Source organism: Oncorhynchus keta, chromosome 25, assembly GCF_023373465.1.
Source record: "Oncorhynchus keta strain PuntledgeMale-10-30-2019 chromosome 25, Oket_V2, whole genome shotgun sequence".
Classification (NCBI taxonomy): Eukaryota; Metazoa; Chordata; class Actinopteri; order Salmoniformes; family Salmonidae; genus Oncorhynchus; species Oncorhynchus keta.
The window spans coordinates 45,905,373-45,929,666 of record NC_068445.1 but is presented as its reverse complement, the minus strand read 5'-3'; the positions used below and the strand labels follow the sequence as shown (position 1 = coordinate 45,929,666).

The 24,294-nt window shown below is 46.2% G+C and overlaps 1 protein-coding gene and 1 long non-coding RNA gene across 3 annotated transcripts; both read left to right on the top strand.

Moving 5' to 3' along the window:
* The first annotated feature begins 2,026 nt into the window (after positions 1 to 2,026).
* On the top strand, positions 2,027 to 4,689 carry LOC127911912 (fibroin heavy chain-like). Its single transcript, XM_052479961.1, has 3 exons — positions 2,027 to 2,868; positions 3,002 to 3,979; positions 4,440 to 4,689. Exons 1-3 carry the CDS (start codon positions 2,027 to 2,029, stop codon positions 4,687 to 4,689), a joined length of 2,070 nt encoding a protein of 689 aa, XP_052335921.1.
* A 13,356-nt stretch (positions 4,690 to 18,045) lies between these two features.
* Positions 18,046 to 23,341, top strand: LOC127911946 (uncharacterized). 2 transcript variants are annotated; one of them, XR_008079851.1, is made up of 4 exons: positions 18,046 to 18,257; positions 21,619 to 21,672; positions 22,753 to 22,833; positions 23,266 to 23,341. It is a non-coding gene; the product is annotated as an uncharacterized LOC127911946 (long non-coding RNA). The 2 variants fall into 2 exon arrangements; XR_008079852.1 differs by lacking the exons at positions 22,753 to 22,833; positions 23,266 to 23,341 and adding an exon at positions 22,996 to 23,071.
* Positions 23,342 to 24,294: the final 953 nt, after the last annotated feature.

Genomic DNA, 24,294 nt, shown 5'->3' with positions numbered 1-24,294 from the left:
AGACTGACCCTCAGTCTGCTGCTCTCTCCCTCTGCTGAGACTGACCCTCAGTCTGCTGCTCTCTCCTCTGCTGAGACTGACCCTCAGTCTGCTGCTCTCTCCTCTGCTGAGACTGACCCTCAGTCTGCTGCTCTCTCCTCTGCTGAGACTGACCCTCAGTCTGCTGCTCTCTCCCTCTGCTGAGACTGACCCTCAGTCTGCTGCTCTCTCCCTCTGCTGAGACTGACCCTCAGTCTGCTGCTCTCTCCTCTGCTGAGACTGACCCTCAGTCTGCTGCTCTCTCCTCTGCTGAGACTGACCCTCAGTCTGCTGCTCTCTCCCTCTGCTGAGACTGACCCTCAGTCTGCTGCTCTCTCCCTCTGCTGAGACTGACCCTCAGTCTGCTGCTCTCTCCCTCTGCTGAGACTGACCCTCAGTCTGCTGCTCTCTCCCTCTGCTGAGACTGACCCTCAGTCTGCTGCTCTCTCCCTCTGCTGAGACTGACCCTCAGTCTGCTGCTCTCTCCCTCTGCTGAGACTGACCCTCAGTCTGCTGCTCTCTCCCTCTGCTGAGACTGACCCTCAGTCTGCTGCTCTCTCCCTCTGCTGAGACTGACCCTCAGTCTGCTGCTCTCTCCCTCTGCTGAGACTGACCCTCAGTCTGCTGCTCTCTCCCTCTGCTGAGACTGACCCTCAGTCTGCTGCTCTCTCCCTCTGCTGAGACTGACCCTCAGTCTGCTGCTCTCTCCCTCTGCTGAGACTGACCATCAGTCTGCTGCTCTCTCCCTCTGCTGAGACTGACCATCAGATGCAGGCACCATCAGCACAGTAAAATACAATTAAAAAGCAAATTATTTAATGTATGCTGACTCAGCTGTACCTCAGAAGTAATACAACAACGGATCTATTACCGGTGTGATCATATAGTCTACCTCAAATGTTGAAATAATCATTTAAAGAACCACAATGCATTGGTAGTGCAATTCAAGCAAAGCCAATATGCGGTGATAATGTATTAGGCCTATAGCTTTCTGCACAAACCTCATTGCTACGGAACAGTTTTAAATTGGTTAAAACCCTCTTGGTTAATCTTTGGTGTGGAAAGTGCAAATCAATCTCAGAACAACAGCAAAGAACCTTGTGAAGATGCTGTAGGAAACAGGTACAAAAGCATCTATATCCACAGTAAACGAGTCCTTAATCGACCTAACCTGAAAGGCCACTCAGCAAGGAAAAAGCCACTGCTCCAAAACCTCCATCAAAAAGCCAGACTACGGTTTGCACATGGGAACAAAGATCATACTTTTGGAGAGATGTCCTCTGGTCTGATGAAACAAATGCAACTGTTTGGCCATAATGACCATCATTATGTTTGGAGGAAAAAGGGTGAGGATTGAAAGCTGAAGAACACCATCCCGACTGTGAAGCACGGGGGTGGCAGCATCATGTTGTGGGGGTGCTTTGCTGCAGGACAATGACCCAAAGCATACTTCCAAAGTTGTGGCAAAATGGCTTAAGTACAACAAAGTCAAGGTATTGGAGTGGCCTTCACAAAGCCCTGACCTCACTCCTATAGAAAATGTGTGTGCAGAACTGAAAAGCCTGTGCGAGTAAGGAGGCCTACAAACCTGACTCAGTTACACCAGCTCTGTCAGGAGGAATGGGCCAAAATTCACCCAACTTATTGTGGGAAGCTTGTGGAAGGCTACCCGAAACGTTTGACCCAAGTTAATCAATTTAAAGGCAATGCGACCAAATACTAATTGAGTGTATGTTAACTTCTGACCCACTGGGAAAGTGATGAAAGAAATAAAAGCTGAAACAAATTATTATCTCTACTATTATTCTGACATTTCACATTCTTATTAAAATAAAGTGGCGATCCTAAGTGGATTTTTTACTAGGAGTAAATGTCAGGAATTGTGAAAAAACTTTAAATGTACATGGCTAAGGTGTATGTAAACTTCTTCCTTCAAATGTATTTTTATGCCAGTGGGCCTTTCTACGTATTTTTTTTCTCTCACAAAATTATAATTATTTGGCTAGTAATGGGGGCCTGGAGGAAAGAAAGGGGCCAGTGTGGTGGCTTGGAGGTGGGAAAGGGGCCTGTCTGGTGGCCTGGAGGTGGGAAAGGGGCCAGTCTGGGGGCCTGGTGGAAAGGAAAAGGGCCAGTCTGGGGCCTGGAGGTGGGAAATGGGCCTGTCTGGTGGCCTGGAGGTGGGAAAGGGGCCTGTCTGGTGGCCTGGAGGTGGAAAGGGGCCTGTCTGGTGGCCTGGTGGAAAGAAAGGGGCCAGTCTGGTGGCCTGAGGAAAGAAAGGGGCCAGTCTGGTGGCCTGCAGGAAAGAAAAGGGGCCAGTCTGGGGGCCTGGAGGGAAAGGGGCCAGTCTGGGGGCCTGGAGGTGGGAAATGGGCCTGTCTGGTGGCCTGGAGGTGAAAAGGGGCCTGTCTGGTGGCCTGGAGGTGGGAAAGGGGCCTGTCTGGTGGCCTGGAGGAAAGGGGCCAGTCTGGTGGCCTGCAGGAAAGAAAAGGGCCAGTCTGGGGGCCTGGTGGAAGGAAAGGGGCCAGTCTGGGGGCCTGGAGGTGGGAAATGGGCCTGTCTGGTGGCCTGGAGGTGGGAAAGGGGCCTGTCTGGTGGCCTGGAGGTGAGAAAGGGGCCTGTCTGGGGGCCTGGAGGTGAGAAAGGGGCCAGTGTGGTGGCCTGGAGGAAAGAAAGGGGCCTGTCTGGGGGCCTGGTGGAAAGAAAGGGGCCTGTGTGGGGGCCTGGAGGTGAGAAAGGGGCCAGTCTGGGGGCCTGGAGGTGGGAAATGGGCCTGTCTGGTGGCCTGGAGGTGGGAAAGGGGCCAGTCTGGTGGCCTGCAGGAAAGAAAAGGGCCAGTCTGGGGGCCTGGAGGTGAGAAAGGGGCCTGTCTGGGGGCCTGGAGGTGAGAAAGGGGCCAGTGTGGTGGCCTGGAGGAAAGAAAGGGGCCTGTGTGGGGGCCTGGTGGAAAGAAAGGGGCCTGTGTGGGGGCCTGGAGGTGAGAAAGGGGCCAGTCTGGGGGCCTGGAGGTGGGAAATGGGCCTGTCTGGTGGCCTGGAGGTGGGAAAGGGGCCTGTCTGGTGGCCTGGAGGTGGGAAAGGGGCCTGTCTGGGGCCTGGAGGTGGGAAAGGGGCCTGTCTGGTGGCCTGGAGGTGGGAAAGGGGCCTGTCTGGTGGCCTGGAGGTGGGAAAGGGGCCTGTCTGGGGGCCTGGAGGTGGGAAAGGGGCCTGTCTGGTGGCCTGGTGGAAAGAAAGGGGCCAGTCTGGTTGCCTGGAGGAAAGAAAGGGGCCAGTCTGGGGGCCTGGAGGAAAGAAAGGGGCCAGTCTGGGGGCCTGGAGGTGAGAAAGGGGCCTGTCTGGTGGCCTGGTGGAGGAAGGGCCAGTCTGGTGGCCTGCAGGAAAGAAAAGGGCCAGTCTGGGGGCCTGGAGGTGAGAAAGGGGCCAGTCTGGGGGCCTGGAGGGAAAGAAAGGGGCCAGTCTGGGGGCCTGGAGGTGGGAAAGGGGCCAGTCTGGTGGCCTGTGGAAAGAAAGGGGCCAGTCTGGGGGCCTGGAGGTGAGAAAGGGGCCAGTGTGGTGGCCTGGAGGAAAGAAAGGGGCCTGTGTGGGGGCCTGGTGGAAAGAAAGGGGCCTGTGTGGGGGCCTGGAGGTGAGAAAGGGGCCAGTCTGGTGGCCTGGAGGAAAGAGAGGGGCCTGTCTGTTGGCCTGGAGGTGAGAAAGGGTCCTGTCTGGGGGCCTGGAGGTGAGAAAGGGGCCAGTGTGGGGGCCTGGAGGTGGGAAAGGGGCCAGTCTGGTGGCCTGGTGGAAAGAAAGGGGCCTGTCTGTTGGCCTGGAGGTGAGAAAGGGGCCAGTGTGGTGGCCTGGAGGAAAGAAAGGGGCCTGTGTGGGGGCCTGGTGGAAAGAAAGGGGCCTGTGTGGGGGCCTGGAGGTGAGAAAGGGGCCAGTCTCGTGGCCTGGAGGAAAGAAAGGGCCAGTCTGGGGGCCTGGAGGTGAGAAAGGGGCCAGTCTGGGGGCCTGGAGGTGAGAAAGGGGCCTGTGTGGGGGCCTGGAGGTGAGAAAGGGGCCTGTCTGGTGGCCTGGAGGAAAGAAAAGGGCCAGTGTGGGGGCCTGGAGGTGAGAAAGGGGCCAGTCTGGGGGCCTGGTGGAAAGAAAAGGGCCAGTGTGGGGGCCTGGAGGTGAGAAAGGGGCCAGTGTGGGGGCCTGGAGGTGAGAAAGGGGCCAGTCTGGGGGCCTGGTGGAAAGAAAAGGGCCAGTCTGGTGGCCTGGTGGAAAGAAAAGGGCCAGTCTGGTGGCCTGGTGGAAAGAAAAGGGCCAGTCTGGTGGCCTGGAAAGAAAGGGGCCTGTCTGTTGGCCTGGAGGTGAGAAAGGGGCCAGTGTGGTGGCCTGGAGGAAAGAAAGGGGCCTGGAGGTGGAGAAAGGGGCCAGTGTGGGGGCCTGGAGGTGAGAAAGGGGCCAGTCTGGGGGCCTGGAGGAAAGAAAGGGCCAGTCTGGGGGCCTGGAGGTGAGAAAGGGGCCAGTCTGGGGCCTGGTGGAAAGGGGCCTGTGTGGGGGCCTGGAGGTGAAAAGGGGCCTGTCTGGTGGCCTGGTGGAAAGAAAAGGGCCAGTGTGGGGACCTGGAGGTGAGAAAGGGGCCAGTCTGGGGGCCAGCCAGTGGGGGCCTGGAGGTGAGAAAGGGGCCAGTGTGGGGGCCTGGAGGTGAGAAAGGGGCCAGTCTGGGGGCCTGGTAGAAAGAAAAGGGCCAGTCTGGGGGCCTGGTGGAAAGAAAAGGGCCAGTCTGGTGGCCTGGTGGAAAGAAAAAGTCTGATGGCCTGGAGGAAAGAAAAGCCAGTGTGGGGGCCTGGAGGTGAGAAAGGGGCCAGTGTGGGGGCCTGGAGGTGAGAAAGGGGCCTGTCTGGGGGCCTGGTGGAAAGGGGGTCTGGTGGCCTATGGGGGCCAGTCAATTGGAAATAAAAATAGGGGCCTCCGATGTATTGTAAATGCCAGAGCATATTTCTGGTCCCAGTCCGCCCCTGGTCTGGTCAACACTCTTAGTCGAAGAAACTATCCCAACGAAACGTGTCTAGAACATTAATATGATATACTCTGAGTTCATAGTGTTTGACATTGAGGGAAAAACAATGCAAAAATGTGTTTTTTTCTGAAAACATAGATAAAATTAACAAACAAAAATTGGACACTCAAACACTAGGGGAACGTTAATTAACAGGTAACATTACAAAGACGTTCTCCATCTCTCTACAATTCCTGGGAAGGCCCAAGACCTCTATCCATGTCCTTGGCCTGTCATGCTACACAATTAGCCTGTTGCTAACATTAACCAAATGGATAACTGAACTGATATCGGCAAGCATAACATACTAAGTATTATTATTATTCAGAATACAACACTTACAGCAAAATAGAGAACTTAACACACCCTTTATAAACACGACTTTGACAAGTCAATATAGTCTGAGCAATTACACAAATATTTGGTATAGGATCTATGACAACTTTAGCCTGCTACCAGTAGGATCAGGTTCTAGCCCCTCTCGCTACGTCTCACACCTTCCCCTTCATTATAGTCCACTGCTCCATCCCAGACAGAGAGTTAAAATCAGCTTGACTTACCTTCCACAACAAACACACGCATGTTTTGTAAATGGACCGCTTGGAGCCACACGAGGCCTTGCACGCAAGGTGGTGAATCTGAGACTCTGAGAGAGAGAGAAGTGACAGAATGAGTCAGCCTTTCCTTCTTTATCAACAGAATCTTTCATAAGAAGACAACAATGGCGATCCCCACACGCTGTTTGTTTCGGCCCCTCCTTCCTCTCTATGTCTCAACCAACTGCCTGGACAAAGGTCTGCGCTAGTTTTACTAGAAAGACAGGCCATTCACTGCCTAACACCAAATAGTCAACTTTTGGGCCGACTGGGTTTCCCTCCACTGGGGGAAAACTGAGATGGGGGCAACAGAGAGTGGCTTTAGAATACCAGGTTGAAAAAAAGGAAAGGCTTTATCATGAATGAGAGTCTATGTGCTTTGTGTTTTTAAATGAGTCGCTAACAGAGCTGTCTGTCTGTTGCCACTGCAGCGCTACTACTGTGCTGTTGTGTTCTGGGGCAGGTGGGGGTGTTTAAGTAGGTTCAGTACTATTTAACATCAATGGATGTCACTTGAAAATATCAGGTTACTTAGAGAGGTTTAAGAAAAGCTAAAAAAGCTAAAAAAAAAAAAGAATCTAGTTTGTATCAACAGGATTTATTTTGCTGATAATCTGGTTGAGATGTATTAACAGGTTGGCCTGTGTTTGTTTCTGTCGATTCTAAATCACAATTTAAATAACATACATTTTTCAATAATGTTACGAATGAATAAAAAACGACTTAAATTCCTGATCTTGATATTCAACTATACACTTAAATTGACATATTATGGACATCAATTAACATCCCGATGTCGATACGCTTATTTGATGAAAATAACTATTGCACAACACGGACAACATTTAATGGTCAAAAAATATCAAAGTCCGGATCCCGGACGAGTCCCCTAAAATAAGGCTAGTCTGACTTTTTTTTATTTTTTAAAGCTGCTTGAAATAATAACTAAGATGTTGTATTGTCACATACACTTGATAGGTGTAGAGTAATGTGTTGTGTTACAGGGTCAGGCATAGTAGTATGATAGGTGTTGTTTTACAGGGTCAGTCATAGTAGTGTGATAGGTGTTGTTTTACAGGGTCAGTCATAGTAGTGTGATAGGTGTTGTGTTACAGGGTCAGTCATAGTAGTATGATAGGTGTTCTACAGGGTCAGTCATAGTAGTGTGATAGGTGTTGTTTTACAGGGTCAGTATAGTAGTATGATAGGTGTTCTACAGGGTCAGTCATAGTAGTGTGATAGGTGTTGTTTTACAGGGTCAGTATAGTAGTGTGATAGGTGTTGTTTTACAGGGTCAGTATAGTAGTATGATAGGTGTTCTACAGGGTCAGTCATAGTAGTGTGATAGGTGTTGTTTTACAGGGTCAGTCATAGTAGTATGATAGGTGTTGTTTTACAGGGTCAGTCATAGTAGTATGATAGGTGTTGTTTTACAGGGTCAGTCATAGTAGTGTGATAGGTGTTGTTTTACAGGGTCAGTCATAGTAGTATGATAGGTGTTGTTTTACAGGGTCAGTCATAGTAGTATGATAGGTGTTGTTTTACAGGGTCAGTCATAGTAGTGTGATAGGTGTTGTTTTACAGGGTCAGTCATAGTAGTATGATAGGTGTTGTTTTACAGTGTCAGTCATAGTAGTGTGATAGGTGTTGTTTTACAGGGTCAGTCAGTAGTATGATAGGTGTTGTTTTACAGGGTCAGTCAGTAGTATGATAGGTGTTGTTTTACAGGGTCAGTCATAGTAATTTGATAGGTGTTGTTTTACAGGGTCAGTCATAGTAGTATGATAGGTGTTGTTTTACAGGGTCAGTCAGGTAGAGTCGGGTTACCCACAGCCGACAGTCTCACAAGGCACCCGGACCTGCGTCCCCTGTATCGCCGTCTCTTCCTCATGCGGATGACGGGGATTTAGGTCCGGCAGTAAATCCCTACTCGTTTTAAAGAGAAATCTTCGTCTACTTCCAGCTGAGTAATCGCTGTTCTGATATGCAGTAATCTAACCTAACAATTTCACAACAACTACCTTATACACACACAAGTGTAAAGGAATGAATAAGAATATGTACATACAAATATATGGATGAGTGATAGCCAAATGGCATAGGCAAGATGCAATAGTTGGTATAGAGTACAGTATATACATATAAGATGTAATGTAGGGTATGTAAACATTATATAAAGTGTTAAGAGACGGTGTCAGAAACATTATATGCAAAGTAAGTTGCAAAAATGCAATGCATGAAAAACACACAAAATAACTGGTTAGGAGCCCGTAAAACGGCAGCCATCTTCTCCTGCGCCATTGTCATTTCTTGAGTTGTTGATTAATTCAGACTATTTTGAGTGTATGATGGCTACGGTGTATCAAAATGGACAAACAGTGCTATTGCTGCTTTTTTCCCTTATGTTTCAGCGAAGGTCTTTAAAGGGAGTACTGGTTTGGTTCGCCTCGCCGAGTTGATCTAGCCCAACCTGAACCAAGCTGACGCCTTAACCCTCAAGTCCTCTAACCCTGAGTAAAATGTCCTGTTTCCAAATGGGTACATGTAAATCAGTATATCTCTAATAAGAAGTAGATCGTCAGTATTTGAAAAGTTATTCCACAAACGAAGCGAGAACAGCCTTGATTAGTCGGCTCTGGAAGTTAACGGTAGTTTAGACATGCTAACGGCCCCTAACACCTTGTCTGTCTATTGTCCTCAGATCACGTCTCACTTACATCACAAGAAAGACAAGGTTTCTTGATTTTGATGGGTCATTTTTTTTGTGGAATTAAAAAAATAAATAAAGTAATAATTCGATACAGTTGAAATGCTTACAAATTAGATGGAACTTCAGAAAATTAACACTTGTGTAATCGTGAAATTATGTCCGATCTCACAAACAATGTAAAGTATGTTTAGACAGGTGTAATCTATACCTAAGCGTGTTGATTTTTTTAATCCTGCTATTGACACAACTTGTTGAATTATGCAAGAGAACGTGATAACAGTAATGAATGAGGCAGTCTAGACAGTGCAGGCGCGTGCAGCTAGGATAGACAGAGCGTGGTTACCGCCCTGTTCCACCCCTTTGTTATTTATTCACATTTGCAAATTAGACTCAAAGTTATTTATTTTAACACAAAAAAATTTACAAAATACAATAATAAAAAGTAAAATATGAGTGCATTCTAAGAAACAAAGAAAATTTTACATTTGAATACCTGCATTTCCACGATTTTTGCATTAAAAAAAAAACATTTTAGTCATTTGTTAATCTTATCCAGATTATTGTTCGTGAATTCATCTTAAAATAGCTAGGTGGGAAAACTACATTCAGACTCTTGACTTTTTCCACATTTTGTTACTTTACAGCCTTATTCTTAAATTGATTATATATAATTTTCTCCCTCATCAAGCTACACATAATGACCTAACCTAAATGACAAAGCAGAAACATGTTTTTATGAAATGTTGCAAATTATCACATTTATTTTGGCTAAATATCAATTTTTACATCAGTATTCAGACCCTTTACTCAGTACTTTGTTGAAGCACCTTTGGCAGTGATTAAATCATTGAGTCTTCTTGGGTATGACGCTATAAGCTTGACACAGCTGTATTTGAGGAGTTTATCCCATTCTTCTCTGCAGATCCTCTCAAGCTTTGTCAGATTGGTGGGGGGCGTTGGTGCACAGATACTTTCAGGTCTCTCCAGAGATGTTTGATCGGGTTCAAGTCCGAGCCCTCCAGCATTGTCTTGGCTGTGTGCTTAGGGTCGCTGTCCTGTGGGAGGTTGAACCTTCAACCCAGACTGAGGTTCTGAGTGCTCTGAAGCTCATCAAGGATCTTTGCTCCGTTCATATTTGGGATGATGCTACCACCACCATGCTTCACCGTAGGGATGGTGTCTCGAAGTCAGAGGGGACGAAGTCCAGTGGTCAGGGAAGAGTTGAGGGAAGTGAGGAATGGGAGAAGGTCTCCAGAGATGGTCTGGAGAAGGGAGAAGGGGATGGAGTTGAGCGGGTTGTAGGGCGACCAGACCTCACCAGTCGCAGGATTTCATCTGGAGAGAGAGGGTGAGAAAGAGGTCTAGGCGTAGGATTGTTCTGTGTGAGTTTGACTAGTGTACTGAATAGGATGAGTGAATGAGGAGCAGATGTCCTTCTTTTCAAAGAGGTTGACAAAGTCGTCTGCAGAGAGAGAGGGGCGGAGGATTAAGGAGGGAGGAGAAAGTGAAGAAGAGTTTCAGTGTTATTTTTTTGTATTTTTAGAACAAATTGGGGTTAACTGCCTTGTTCAGGGGGCAGAAGGACAGATTTTTTTTACCTTGTCAGCTCGGGGGATCCGTTCTAGCAATGTTTCAGTTACTGGCCCAACGCTTTAACCACTAGGCTACCTGCCAATCCAGAGGCAAATGCTTACAATGGTAAGTGGCTTTAGCAGCATATATAGAGAACGATAAGTTAGAAAGGAGAAAGGATGTTCCAGAATCTTAGTTTTCCTCCATTTCCACTCAGCTGCCCACAGCCCTGTTCTGTAAACTCGCAGTCAGTTAACCATGGAGCAGAAAGGGCCGAGTCGGACAGGCGGAAAGGGGACGGTGTGAGTCAGAGGATGCTGAAAGGGAGGAGAATAGGGCCGAAAGAAGCAGAATCAGGAAAGAGGAGGGAGAAGGACATAGGAGAAGGGAGAGTTGATAGAATAGTAGAGGAGAGAGTAGTGGGAGAGAGAGCAGAAATTGTGATGGCACCTGACCATCTGGGTAGGAGCTGAGTGGCTAGGGTTTGGAGGGACTGAATGGCTAGGGTTTGGAGGGACTGAATGGCTAGGGTTTGGAGGGACTGAATGGCTAGGGTTTGGAGGGACTGAATGGCTAGGGTTTGGAGGGACTGAATGGCTAGGGTTTGGAGGGACTGAATGGCTAGGGTTTGGAGGGACTGAATGGCTAGGGTTTGGAGGGACTGAATGGCTAGGGTTTGGAGGGACTGAATGGCTAGGGTTGGAGGGACTGAATGGCTAGGGGTTGGAGGGACTGAATGGCTAGGGTTGGAGGGACTGAGTGGCTAGGGTTGGAGGGACTGAGTGGCTAGGGTTGGAGGGACTGAGTGGCTAGGGTTGGAGGGACTGAGTGGCTAGGGTTGGAGGGACTGAATGGCTAGGGTTGGAGGGACTGAATGGCTAGGGTTGGAGGGACTGAATGGCTAGGGTTGGAGGGACTGAATGGCTAGGGTTGGAGGGACTGAATGGCTAGGGTTGGAGGGACTGAATGGCTAGGGTTGGAGGGACGGGAGACAGAACAGGAAACAAAGTAGTGATCAGAGACCTGGAGGGGGTTGCACTGAGATTAGTAGTATAACAGCCTCTAGTAAAGAGGAACTTAATTAAGAGTATTGCTTGGCCTGTGAGTTGGAGGGGATTGGGAAACAGTGAGGTCAATAGAGGCAAGGAGGGGAACGAGAGAGTTGGAAAGAAATGACTCAAAGAAAGATGTCAGGAGGTAGAAGTCGCCAAGTATGAAGAGTGATGAGCCATTGTCAGGAAATGAGCTTACAAAAGGTGTCGAGCTCATTGATGAACTCTAAGGGCACCTGGTGGGTGAAAGATGACAACAATGTTCAGCTTGAGTGGACAAGGAACAGTGACATCATGAAATTCAAATGAGCAGACGGACATGTGAGAGGGGGAGAAAAGAGAAAATTACCAGAAATTAGTGGCCGTGTGCCACCACCACTATGACCAGATCCTATTGGACTATGAGAGAAAACATAGTCGGGACTGAAGGGCCGCATAGGCTGCAATGAACTTGCCGTTCTTGACCGCAGATCTGCAGTTTCAAACGCTGCCAGAAACTCGGAATTCCACTTGAGTTGCGTGCACAGGATACACTAAATTATAACGACTGCAGACGAGGGGTGGGGAGCCAACAGGGAGAGGAATGAACAGGCATAGAAAACACAAACATAGTTGTCAAAGCTGCGAATTAGCACAATTACATAATCAGAAAATAACTAGGTAAGATACTCAAGTGAGAGAGTGTTGTGGAGCCTTCCTCTTATTTCTTTCCTCGAACAACTGGGCAGAACCGTCTTTGTTTCACCGATGAGACCGCCACTGACACGACCACCGCTTACAGCTGCCGCTGAGCTGTAAGGGGAGACTGAAGTACTAACACCAATTGCTAATTGCCTAGCAGAGCTGAAGAGCACAGCTCCCTGTACTAATTGCTGATTGCTTAGGAGAGGAGAAACCACTCCCCCTCCAATACAGCCACTGATTACCAAAACAAGTCACAAATTACCCTGCCCCTTGATCCTGGTTGATGTGTCAACAATCATCTGCAAGTTATGAGCAGTCAGCAGTTCACACAACAAGTAGGCTACTGGGAAGACAGGCAGTGTTTAAAGTAGATGGCCCTAGCTAGCAAAAAGACAGTACTAGACAACTAGCTAGGCTGCTGGCAGGATGGTCCTTCTGTAGCTCAGTTGGTAGAGCATGGCGCTTGTAACGCCAGGGTAGTGGGTTTGACTCCCGGGACCACCCATACGTAGAATGTATGCACACATGACTGTAAGTCGCTTTGGATAAAAGCGTCTGCTAAATGGCATATATTATTATTATATATTACAACAGATAAAGACACAAATTATATTTATAACTCCTGGAGATATCAAGACTCTTCTACGTATAGAATGAAGAACAATACCCGAACTCTACTAATTACTTGTCTGTGCCAGCAACATGGGACAATATAGTCTAGCAAGCAACTGCAATGGGAATTTGCATTGAGATTTAACTAACTGATTTTGTTGACTAAATATAATAAAGATTTGACTGATGACTATCAGGTTTGGTCAAATATAGATAAAGAGTTGTCTTAATATATGTCTCTGGTGTTTTATGTTAGGTTAAGAGTGCAGTGTGCACTTCAATGCACTAAGTAGGGTCCGTCTGCCTGAGAAAGGAAAATGCAAAGAAAAAGCTAGCTACTAGGTAGTTACGCTAGCCTGCTAGCTACATAGCCAGCTACCTACTAGGTAGTCACGCTAGCCTGCTGTAGCACATAGCCAGCTAGCTAGCTATATTGCTGTGTAACAACCAACAGAAAACAGCACATTTCTAATTTCAAAGTTAGTAACTAGCTGGCTACTAAAGTTATTTAACTGTAACTGTAATTTTATGTTAGCTCGCTATACTTTTCTGGCTAGTTAGCTTGCTAGTTGGCTTGCAAGCTAGTTCATTTTTGCTGACAAATATTCCAGAGGTAAAGTTCAAGTTAGATAGCTAGGCTAGCAGTAGCTACACTAACTGTTCTTTCTTTGTATTAGTTAACTATACTCAATATTCAAAATTGTGTTTTTGTGCTAATGATGATTTTCTATTTTCATGATAGGTAAACACAGCGAGTTGTGGCTTAGCGTGACCACGCCCCCGAGTAAGGTAAGGTACTCCCATGTAATTAGACACCTTTTTCTGTGGTTTCAATAAACCTTTTCAGCAGTCTCACGTGTCATTGACTGTCACAAGAACAAATTATTTGCATTATACTTACTTTGCCACTCTGATTTGTTACCAGACCTGCTAAAAGTGACAGTTTCTTTTTTAATTTTACCTTTATTTAACCAGGCAAGTCAGCTAAGAACAAATTCTTATTTTCAATAATGGCCTGGGAACAGTGGGTTAACTCGCTTGTTCAGGGGCAGAACGACAGATTTGTACCTTGTCAGCTCGGGGGTTTGAACTCGCAACCTTCCGGTGACTAGTCCAACGCTCTAAACACTAGGCTACGCTGCCGACAGTAATGCTGGCTGCACCATACTTACCTCACTGTTTGTTTACCCCTGGCTTTTTTTGCCAGTTAGCTGAAGTTAGCTGGCTGGCTAGCGAGATAAGTTAATCTCGACCCAATACGCTAGCTAGTCTTAGATACGTCTCGTTACCACTTCCTGTCTTTTTAGCTACCCTTGAACGCTCTAGGTATTTAGATTGTTGTTGGCTTGCCTATATGTTCTTTCAACTTCCTGGAGGCCAGCTGTACACCTACATAGTGCAATCTCCAGGTTTGCATAAATATCCAAATGCAGAAGAATATTATAGCTGTTATTTAGACAGATACATCTCGCTAGTACTTACTGCAAGCTAATTAGCAAGCTTTATGCAATTACACATAGCTAGTTAGATACAAACAAGTGCTTGTGACTTACCAGTGATGAAGTGCTTCAGACACACAGTGTATCGTGCAACCGGAGCGCGTGAGACAGACAAAAGGTGAGTTATTCCCATTAAGACTTGATAACAAGGATGTTGATGCATATCAAGCCATTTTACACATCGAATTAATCCAATGTTATTTGTCAAACACATGAAAATAATTTTCAACCAGGCAGGTGGGGCACAAAAGTCAGAAATACCGATATAATAAATGCCTTACCTTTGAAGATTGTCTTCTGTTGGCACTCCAAAAATATCCCAGAAACATCACAAATGTTCCTTTTGTTCGATAATGTCCTTCTTTATCTCCCAAAATGTCCATTTATTTGGCGCGTTTGATTCAGAAAAACACCGGTTCCAACTCGCCCAACATGACTACAAAGTATCTAATAAATTACCTGTAAACTTGGTCCAAACATTTGAAGCAACGTTTCTAATCCAACTTTAGGTAACAACGTTTCTAATCCAACCTCAGGTATCAACGTTCCTAATCCAACCTCAGGTATCAACGTTTCTAATCCAACCTCAGGTAACAACGTTCCTAATCCAACCTCAGGTATCAACGTTTCTAATCCAACCTCAGGTAACAACGTTCCTAATCCAACCTCAGGTACCAACGTTCCTAATCCAACCTCAGGTAACAACGTTCCTAATCCAACCTCAGGTAGCAACGTTCTAATCCAACCTCAGGTATCAACGTTTCTAATCCAACCTCAGGTAACAACGTTTCTAATCCAACCTCAGGTAACAACGTTTCTAATCCAACCTCAGGTAGCAACGTTCCTAATCCAACCTCAGGTAACAACGTTCCTAATCCAACCTCAGGTAACAACGTTCCTAATCCAACCTCAGGTAGCAACGTTTCTAATCCAACCTCAGGTAGCAACGTTCCTAATCCAACCTCAGGTAACAACGTTCCTAATCCAACCTCAGGTAGCAACGTTCCTAATCCAACCTCAGGTAACAACGTTCCTAATCCAACCTCAGGTATCAACGTTTCTAATCCAACCTCAGGTAGCAACGCTCCTAATCCAACCTCAGGTAACAACGTTCCTAATCCAACCTCAGGTAACAACGTTCCTAATCCAACCTCAGGTATCAACGTTCCTAATCCAACCTCAGGTAACAACGTTCCTAATCCAACCTCAGGTAACAACGTTCCTAATCCAACCTCAGGTAGCAACGTTCCTAATCCAACCTCAGGTACAACGTTCCTAATCCAACCTCAGGTAGCAACGTTCCTAATCCAACCTCAGGTAACAACGTTCCTAATCCAACCTCAGGTAACAACGTTCCTAATCCAACCTCAGGTAGCAACGTTCCTAATCCAACCTCAGGTAACAATGTTCCTAATCCAACCTCAGGTATCAACGTTTCTAATCCAACCTCAGGTAGCAACGTTCCTAATCCAACCTCAGGTAACAACGTTCCTAATCCAACCTCAGGTAACAACGTTCCTAATCCAACCTCAGGTAACAACGTTCCTAATCCAACCTCAGGTAACAACGTTCCTAATCCAACCTCAGGTAACAACGTTTCTAATCCAACCTCAGGTAGCAACGTTCCTAATCCAACCTCAGGTAGCAACGTTCCTAATCCAACCTCAGGTATCAACGTTCCTAATCCAACCTCAGGTAGCAACGTTCCTAATCCAACCTCAGGTAGCAACGTTCCTAATCCAACCTCAGGTAACAACGTTCCTAATCCAACCTCAGGTAACAACGTTCCTAATCCAACCTCAGGTAGCAACGTTTCTAATCCAACCTCAGGTAACAACGTTCCTAATCCAACCTCAGGTACCAACGTTCCTAATCCAACCTCAGGTAGCAACGTTTCTAATCCAACCTCAGGTAACAACGTTCCTAATCCAACCTCAGGTAACAACGTTCCTAATCCAACCTCAGGTAACAACGTTCCTAATCCAACCTCAGGTAACAACGTTCCTAATCCAACCTCAGGTAGCAACGTTCCTAATCCAACCTCAGGTAACAACGTTCCTAATCCAACCTCAGGTATCAACGTTCCTAATCCAACCTCAGGTAGCAACGTTTCTAATCCAACCTCAGGTAGCAACGTTCCTAATCCAACCTCAGGTAACAACGTTCCTAATCCAACCTCAGGTAACAACGTTCCTAATCCAACCTCAGGTAACAACGTTCCTAATCCAACCTCAGGTAACAACGTTTCTAATCCAACCTCAGGTAGCAACGTTCCTAATCCAACCTCAGGTAGCAACGTTCCTAATCCAACCTCAGGTATCAACGTTCCTAATCCAACCTCAGGTAGCAACGTTCCTAATCCAACCTCAGGTAGCAACGTTTCTAATCCAACCTCAGGTAACAACGTTCCTAATCCAACCTCAGGTAACAACGTTCCTAATCCAACCTCAGGTAGCAACGTTCCTAATCCAACCTCAGGTAACAATGTTCCTAATCCAACCTCAGGTAACAACGTTCCTAATCCAACCTCAGGTAACAACGTTCCTAATCCAACCTCAGGTAACAACAGTCCTAATCCAACCTCAGGTAACAACGTTCCTAATCCAAACTCAGGTAACAACGTTCCTAATCCAACCTCAGGTAACAACGTTCCTAATCCAACCTCAGGTAACAACGTTCCTAATCCAACCTCAGGTAGCAACGTTCCTAATCCAACCTCAGGTAACAACGTTCCTAATCCAACCTCAGGTAACAACGTTCCTAATCCAACCTCAGGTAACAACGTTCCTAATCCAACCTCAGGTAACAACGTTCCTAATCCAACCTCAGGTAACAACGTTCCTAATCCAACCTCAGGTAGCAACGTTCCTAATCCAACCTCAGGTAACAACGTTCCTAATCCAACCTCAGGTAACAACGTTCCTAATCCAACCTCAGGTAACAACGTTCCTAATCCAACCTCAGGTAACAACGTTCCTAATCCAACCTCAGGTAGCAACGTTCCTAATCCAACCTCAGGTAGCAACGTTCCTAATCCAACCTCAGGTAACAACGTTCCTAATCCAACCTCAGGTAACAACGTTCCTAATCCAACCTCAGGTAGCAACGTTCCTAATCCAACCTCAGGTAACAACGTTCCTAATCCAACCTCAGGTAGCAACGTTCCTAATCCAACCTCAGGTAGCAACGTTCCTAATCCAACCTCAGGTAACAACGTTCCTAATCCAACCTCAGGTAACAACGTTCCTAATCCAACCTCAGGTATCAACGTTCCTAATCCAACCTCAGGTAACAACGTTCCTAATCCAACCTCAGGTATCAACGTTCCTAATCCAACCTCAGGTATCAACGTTCCTAATCCAACCTCAGGTAGCAACGTTCCTAATCCAACCTCAGGTAGCAACGTTCCTAATCCAACCTCAGGTAACAACGTTCCTAATCCAACCTCAGGTAGCAACGTTCCTAATCCAACCTCAGGTAACAACGTTCCTAATCCAACCTCAGGTACCAACGTTCCTAATCCAACCTCAGGTAGCAACGTTTCTAATCCAATCTCAGGTAACAACGTTCCTAATCCAACCTCAGGTACCAACGTTCCTAATCCAACCTCAAGTAGCAACGTTTCTAATCCAACCTCAGGTAACAACGTTCCTAATCCAACCTCAGGTAGCAACGTTCCTAATCCAACCTCAGGTAGCAACGTTCCTAATCCAACCTCAGGTAACAACGTTCCTAATCCAACCTCAGGTAGCAACGTTCCTAATCCAACCTCAGGTAACAACGTTCCTAATCCAACCTCAGGTATCAACGTTCCTAATCCAACCTCAGGTAGCAACGTTTCTAATCCAACCTCAGGTAGCAACGTTCCTAATCCAACCTCAGGTAACAACGTTCCTAATCCAACCTCAGGTATCAACGTTCCTAATCCAACCTCAGGTAGCAACGTTCCTAATCCAACCTCAGGTAACAACGTTTCTAATCCAACCTCAGGTAGCAACGTTCCTAATCCAACCTCAGGTAGCAACGTTCCTAATCCAACCTCAGGTAACAACGTTCCTAATCCAACCTCAGGTAGCAACGTTCCTAATCCAACCTCAGGTAGCAACGTTCCTAATCCAACCTCAGGTAACAACGTTCCTAATCCAACCTCAGGTAGCAACGTTCCTAATCCAACCTCAGGTAGCAACGCTCCTAATCCAACCTCAGGTAACAACGTTCCTAATCCAACCTCAGGTAACAACAGTTTCCAACCTCAGGTAACAATCCAATCCCTCAGGTAACAACGTTCCTAATCCAACCTCAGGTAACAACGTTCCTAATCCAACCTCAGGTAACAACGTTCCTAATCCAACCTCAGGTAACAACGTTCCTAATCCAACCTCAGGTAACAACGTTCCTAATCCAACCTCAGGTAACAACGTTCCTAATCCAACCTCAGGTAACAACGTTCCTAATCCAACCTCAGGTAACAACGTTCCTAATCCAACCTCAGGTAACAACGTTCCTAATCCAACCTCAGGTAGCAACGCTCCTAATCCAACCTCAGGTAACAACGTTCCTAATCCAACCTCAGGTAACAACGTTCCTAATCCAACCTCAGGTAACAACGTTAATCCAACCTCAGGTACAATCCAACCTCAGGTAACAACGTTCCTAATCCAACCTCAGGTAGCAACGTTCCTAATCCAACCTCAGGTAGCAACGTTCCTAATCCAACCTCAGGTAACAACGTTCCTAATCCAACCTCAGGTAACAACGTTCCTAATCCAACCTCAGGTAGCAACGTTCCTAATCCAACCTCAGGTAACAACGTTCCTAATCCAACCTCAGGTATCAACGTTTTAATCCAACCTCAGGTAGCAACGTTCCTAATCCAACCTCAGGTAACAACGTTCCTAATCCAACCTCAGGTAACAACGTTCCTAATCCAACCTCAGGTATCAACGTTCCTAATCCAACCTCAGGTAACAACGTTCCTAATCCAACCTCAGGTAACAACGTTCCTAATCCAACCTCAGGTAGCAACGTTCCTAATCCAACCTCAGGTAGCAACGTTCCTAATCCAACCTCAGGTAGCAACGTTCCTAATCCAACCTCAGGTAACAACGTTCCTAATCCAACCTCAGGTAGCAACGTTCCTAATCCAACCTCAGGTAACAACGTTCCTAATCCAACCTCAGGTACCAACGTTCCTAATCCAACCTCAGGTAGCAACGTTTCTAATCCAACCTCAGGTAACAACGTTCCTAATCCAACCTCAGGTACCAACGTTCCTAATCCAACCTCAAGTAGCAACGTTTCTAATCCAACCTCAGGTAACAACGTTCCTAATCCAACCTCAGGTAGCAACGTTCCTAATCCAACCTCAGGTAGCAACGTTCCTAATCCAACCTCAGGTAACAACGTTCCTAATCCAACCTCAGGTAGCAACGTTCCTAATCCAACCTCAGGTAACAACGTTCCTAATCCAACCTCAGGTATCAACGTTCCTAATCCAACCTCAGGTAGCAACGTTTCTAATCCAACCTCAGGTAGCAACGTTCCTAATCCAACCTCAGGTAACAACGTTCCTAATCCAACCTCAGGTATCAACGTTCCTAATCCAACCTCAGGTAGCAACGTTCCTAATCCAACCTCAGGTAACAACGTTTCTAATCCAACCTCAGGTAGCAACGTTCCTAATCCAACCTCAGGTAACAACGTTCCTAATCCAACCTCAGGTAACAACGTTCCTAATCCAACCTCAGGTAGCAACGTTCCTAATCCAACCTCAGGTAGCAACGTTCCTAATCCAACCTCAGGTAACAACGTTCCTAATCCAACCTCAGGTAGCAACGTTCCTAATCCAACCTCAGGTAGCAACGTTCCTAATCCAACCTCAGGTAACAACATTCCTAATCCAACCTCAGGTAGCAACGTTCCTAATCCAACCTCAGGTAGCAACGTTCCTAATCCAACCTCAGGTAACAACGTTCCTAATCCAACCTCAGGTACCAACGTTCCTAATCCAACCTCAGGTAGCAACGTTTCTAATCCAACCTCAGGTAACAACGTTCCTAATCCAACCTCAGGTACCAACGTTCCTAATCCAACCTCAAGTAGCAACGTTTCTAATCCAACCTCAGGTAACAACGTTCCTAATCCAACCTCAGGTAGCAACGTTCCTAATCCAACCTCAGGTAGCAACGTTCCTAATCCAACCTCAGGTAACAACGTTCCTAATCCAACCTCAGGTAGCAACGTTCCTAATCCAACCTCAGGTAACAACGTTCCTAATCCAACCTCAGGTATCAACGTTCCTAATCCAACCTCAGGTAGCAACGTTTCTAATCCAACCTCAGGTAGCAACGTTCCTAATCCAACCTCAGGTAACAACGTTCCTAATCCAACCTCAGGTATCAACGTTCCTAATCCAACCTCAGGTAGCAACGTTCCTAATCCAACCTCAGGTAACAACATTTCTAATCCAACCTCAGGTAGCAACGTTCCTAATCCAACCTCAGGTAGCAACGTTCCTAATCCAACCTCAGGTAACAACGTTCCTAATCCAACCTCAGGTACCAACGTTCCTAATCCAACCTCAGGTAGCAACGTTTCTAATCCAACCTCAGGTAACAACGTTCCTAATCCAACCTCAGGTACCAACGTTCCTAATCCAACCTCAAGTAGCAACGTTTCTAATCCAACCTCAGGTAACAACGTTCCTAATCCAACCTCAGGTAGCAACGTTCCTAATCCAACCTCAGGTAGCAACGTTCCTAATCCAACCTCAGGTAACAACGTTCCTAATCCAACCTCAGGTAGCAACGTTCCTAATCCAACCTCAGGTAACAACGTTCCTAATCCAACCTCAGGTATCAACGTTCCTAATCCAACCTCAGGTAGCAACGTTTCTAATCCAACCTCAGGTAGCAACGTTCCTAATCCAACCTCAGGTAACAACGTTCCTAATCCAACCTCAGGTATCAACGTTCCTAATCCAACCTCAGGTAGCAACGTTCCTAATCCAACCTCAGGTAACAACATTTCTAATCCAACCTCAGGTAGCAACGTTCCTAATCCAACCTCAGGTAGCAACGTTCCTAATCCAACCTCAGGTAACAACGTTCCTAATCCAACCTCAGGTAGCAACGTTCCTAATCCAACCTCAGGTAGCAACGTTCCTAATCCAACCTCAGGTAACAACGTTCCTAATCCAACCTCAGGTAGCAACGTTCCTAATCCAACCTCAGGTAGCAACGTTCCTAATCCAACCTCAGGTAACAACGTTCCTAATCCAACCTCAGGTAACAACGTTCCTAATCCAACCTCAGGTAACAACGTTCCTAATCCAACCTCAGGTAACAACAGTCCTAATCCAACCTCAGGTAACAACGTTCCTAATCCAAACTCAGGTAACAACGTTCCTAATCCAACCTCAGGTAACAACGTTCCTAATCCAACCTCAGGTAACAACGTTCCTAATCCAACCTCAGGTAGCAACGTTCCTAATCCAACCTCAGGTAACAACGTTCCTAATCCAACCTCAGGTAACAACGTTCCTAATCCAACCTCAGGTAACAACGTTCCTAATCCAACCTCAGGTAGCAACGTTCCTAATCCAACCTCAGGTAACAACGTTCCTAATCCAACCTCAGGTAGCAACGTTCCTAATCCAACCTCAGGTAACAACGTTCCTAATCCAACCTCAGGTAACAACGTTCCTAATCCAACCTCAGGTAACAACGTTCCTAATCCAACCTCAGGTAACAACGTTCCTAATCCAACCTCAGGTAGCAACGTTCCTAATCCAACCTCAGGTAGCAACGTTCCTAATCCAACCTCAGGTAGCAACGTTCCTAATCCAACCTCAGGTAACAACATTCCTAATCCAACCTCAGGTAACAACGTTCCTAATCCAACCTCAGGTAGCAACGTCCCTAATCCAACCTCAGGTATCAACGTTTCTAATCCAACCTCAGGTAGCAACGTTCCTAATCCAACCTCAGGTAACAACGTTCCTAATCCAAACTCAGGTAACAACGTTCCTAATCCAACCTAAGGTATCAACGTTCCTAATCCAACCTCAGGTAACAACGTTCCTAATCCAACCTCAGGTAACAACGTTCCTAATCCAACCTCAGGTAGCAACGTTCCTAATCCAACCTCAGGTAGCAACGTTCCTAATCCAACCTCAGGTAGCAACGTTCCTAATCCAACCTCAGGTAACAACGTTCCTAATCCAACCTCAGGTAGCAACGTTCCTAATCCAACCTCAGGTAACAACGTTCCTAATCCAACCTCAGGTACCAACGTTCCTAATCCAACCTCAGGTAGCAACGTTTCTAATCCAACCTCAGGTAACAACGTTCCTAATCCAACCTCAGGTACCAACGTTCCTAATCCAACCTCAAGTAGCAACGTTTCTAATCCAACCTCAGGTAACAACGTTCCTAATCCAACCTCAGGTAGCAACGTTCCTAATCCAACCTCAGGTAGCAACGTTCCTAATCCAACCTCAGGTAACAACGTTCCTAATCCAACCTCAGGTAGCAACGTTCCTAATCCAACCTCAGGTAACAACGTTCCTAATCCAACCTCAGGTATCAACGTTCCTAATCCAACCTCAGGTAGCAACGTTTCTAATCCAACCTCAGGTAGCAACGTTCCTAATCCAACCTCAGGTAACAACGTTCCTAATCCAACCTCAGGTAACAACGTTCCTAATCCAACCTCAGGTAGCAACGTTCCTAATCCAACCTCAGGTAACAACGTTTCTAATCCAACCTCAGGTAGCAACGTTCCTAATCCAACCTCAGGTAGCAACGTTCCTAATCCAACCTCAGGTAACAACGTTCCTAATCCAACCTCAGGTAGCAACGTTCCTAATCCAACCTCAGGTAGCAACGTTCCTAATCCAACCTCAGGTAACAACGTTCCTAATCCAACCTCAGGTAGCAACGTTCCTAATCCAACCTCAGGTAGCAACGTTCCTAATCCAACCTCAGGTAACAACGTTCCTAATCCAACCTCAGGTAACAACGTTCCTAATCCAACCTCAGGTAACAACGTTCCTAATCCAACCTCAGGTAACAACAGTCCTAATCCAACCTCAGGTAACAACGTTCCTAATCCAAACTCAGGTAACAACGTTCCTAATCCAACCTCAGGTAACAACGTTCCTAATCCAACCTCAGGTAACAACGTTCCTAATCCAACCTCAGGTAGCAACGTTCCTAATCCAACCTCAGGTAACAACGTTCCTAATCCAACCTCAGGTAACAACGTTCCTAATCCAACCTCAGGTAACAACGTTCCTAATCCAACCTCAGGTAGCAACGTTCCTAATCCAACCTCAGGTAACAACGTTCCTAATCCAACCTCAGGTAGCAACGTTCCTAATCCAACCTCAGGTAACAACGTTCCTAATCCAACCTCAGGTAGCAACGTTCCTAATCCAACCTCAGGTAACAACGTTCCTAATCCAACCTCAGGTAGCAACGTTCCTAATCCAACCTCAGGTAACAACATTCCTAATCCAACCTCAGGTAACAACGTTCCTAATCCAACCTCAGGTAGCAACGTCCCTAATCCAACCTCAGGTATCAACGTTTCTAATCCAACCTCAGGTAGCAACGTTCCTAATCCAACCTCAGGTAACAACGTTCCTAATCCAAACTCAGGTAACAACGTTCCTAATCCAACCTAAGGTATCCTAAAACATAAATAATCTTTTATGAGATGATGGAGTTGATGTGAGCCATGACCAGTCTTTCAAAGCACTTCATGGCTACAGACGTGATTGCTACGGGGCGTTAATCATTTAGGTAGGTTACCTTCGCTTTCTTGGGCACAGGGACTATGTTGGTCTGCTTGAAACATGTTGGTATTACAGTCTCGGTGAGTGAGAGGTTGAAAATATCAGTGAACATACTTGGTGTGTTTATGCTCTGAGTACCCGTCCTGGTAATCTGTCTGTTCCCACAACCTGTTTAAAATTCTTACTCACATCGGCTACGAAGATCGTGACAACAGAGTCATCTGGAACAACTTCTGCTCTCATGCATGCTTCAGTGTTGCTTGACTCGAAGAGCTCACATACTGTAAGTCATTTAGCTTGTATATTTTTTTGGGGGGGGGATATTATGTAGGGGGTACATTGGAAGGGGGTGTATTTTGTAGGGGTATATTGTGTAGGTGTATGTTTTGGGGTATATTGTGTAGGTGTATGTTTTGGGGTATATTGTGTAGTGATATATTGTATAGTGGTATATTTTGTAGTGGTATATTGTGTAGGCAAATATTGTGTAGTGGTATATTGTATAGTGGTATATTTTATAGTGGTGTATTTTGAAAGGGGGATATTGTGCAGGGGTGTATTGTATAGTGGTATATTTTATAGTGGTATATTTTGAAAGGGGGATATTGTGCAGGGGTGTATTGTATAGTGGTATATTGTATAGTGGTATATTGTATAGTGGTATATTTTGAAAGGGGGATATTGTGCAGGGGTGTATTGTATAGTGCTATATTGTATAGTGGTATATTTT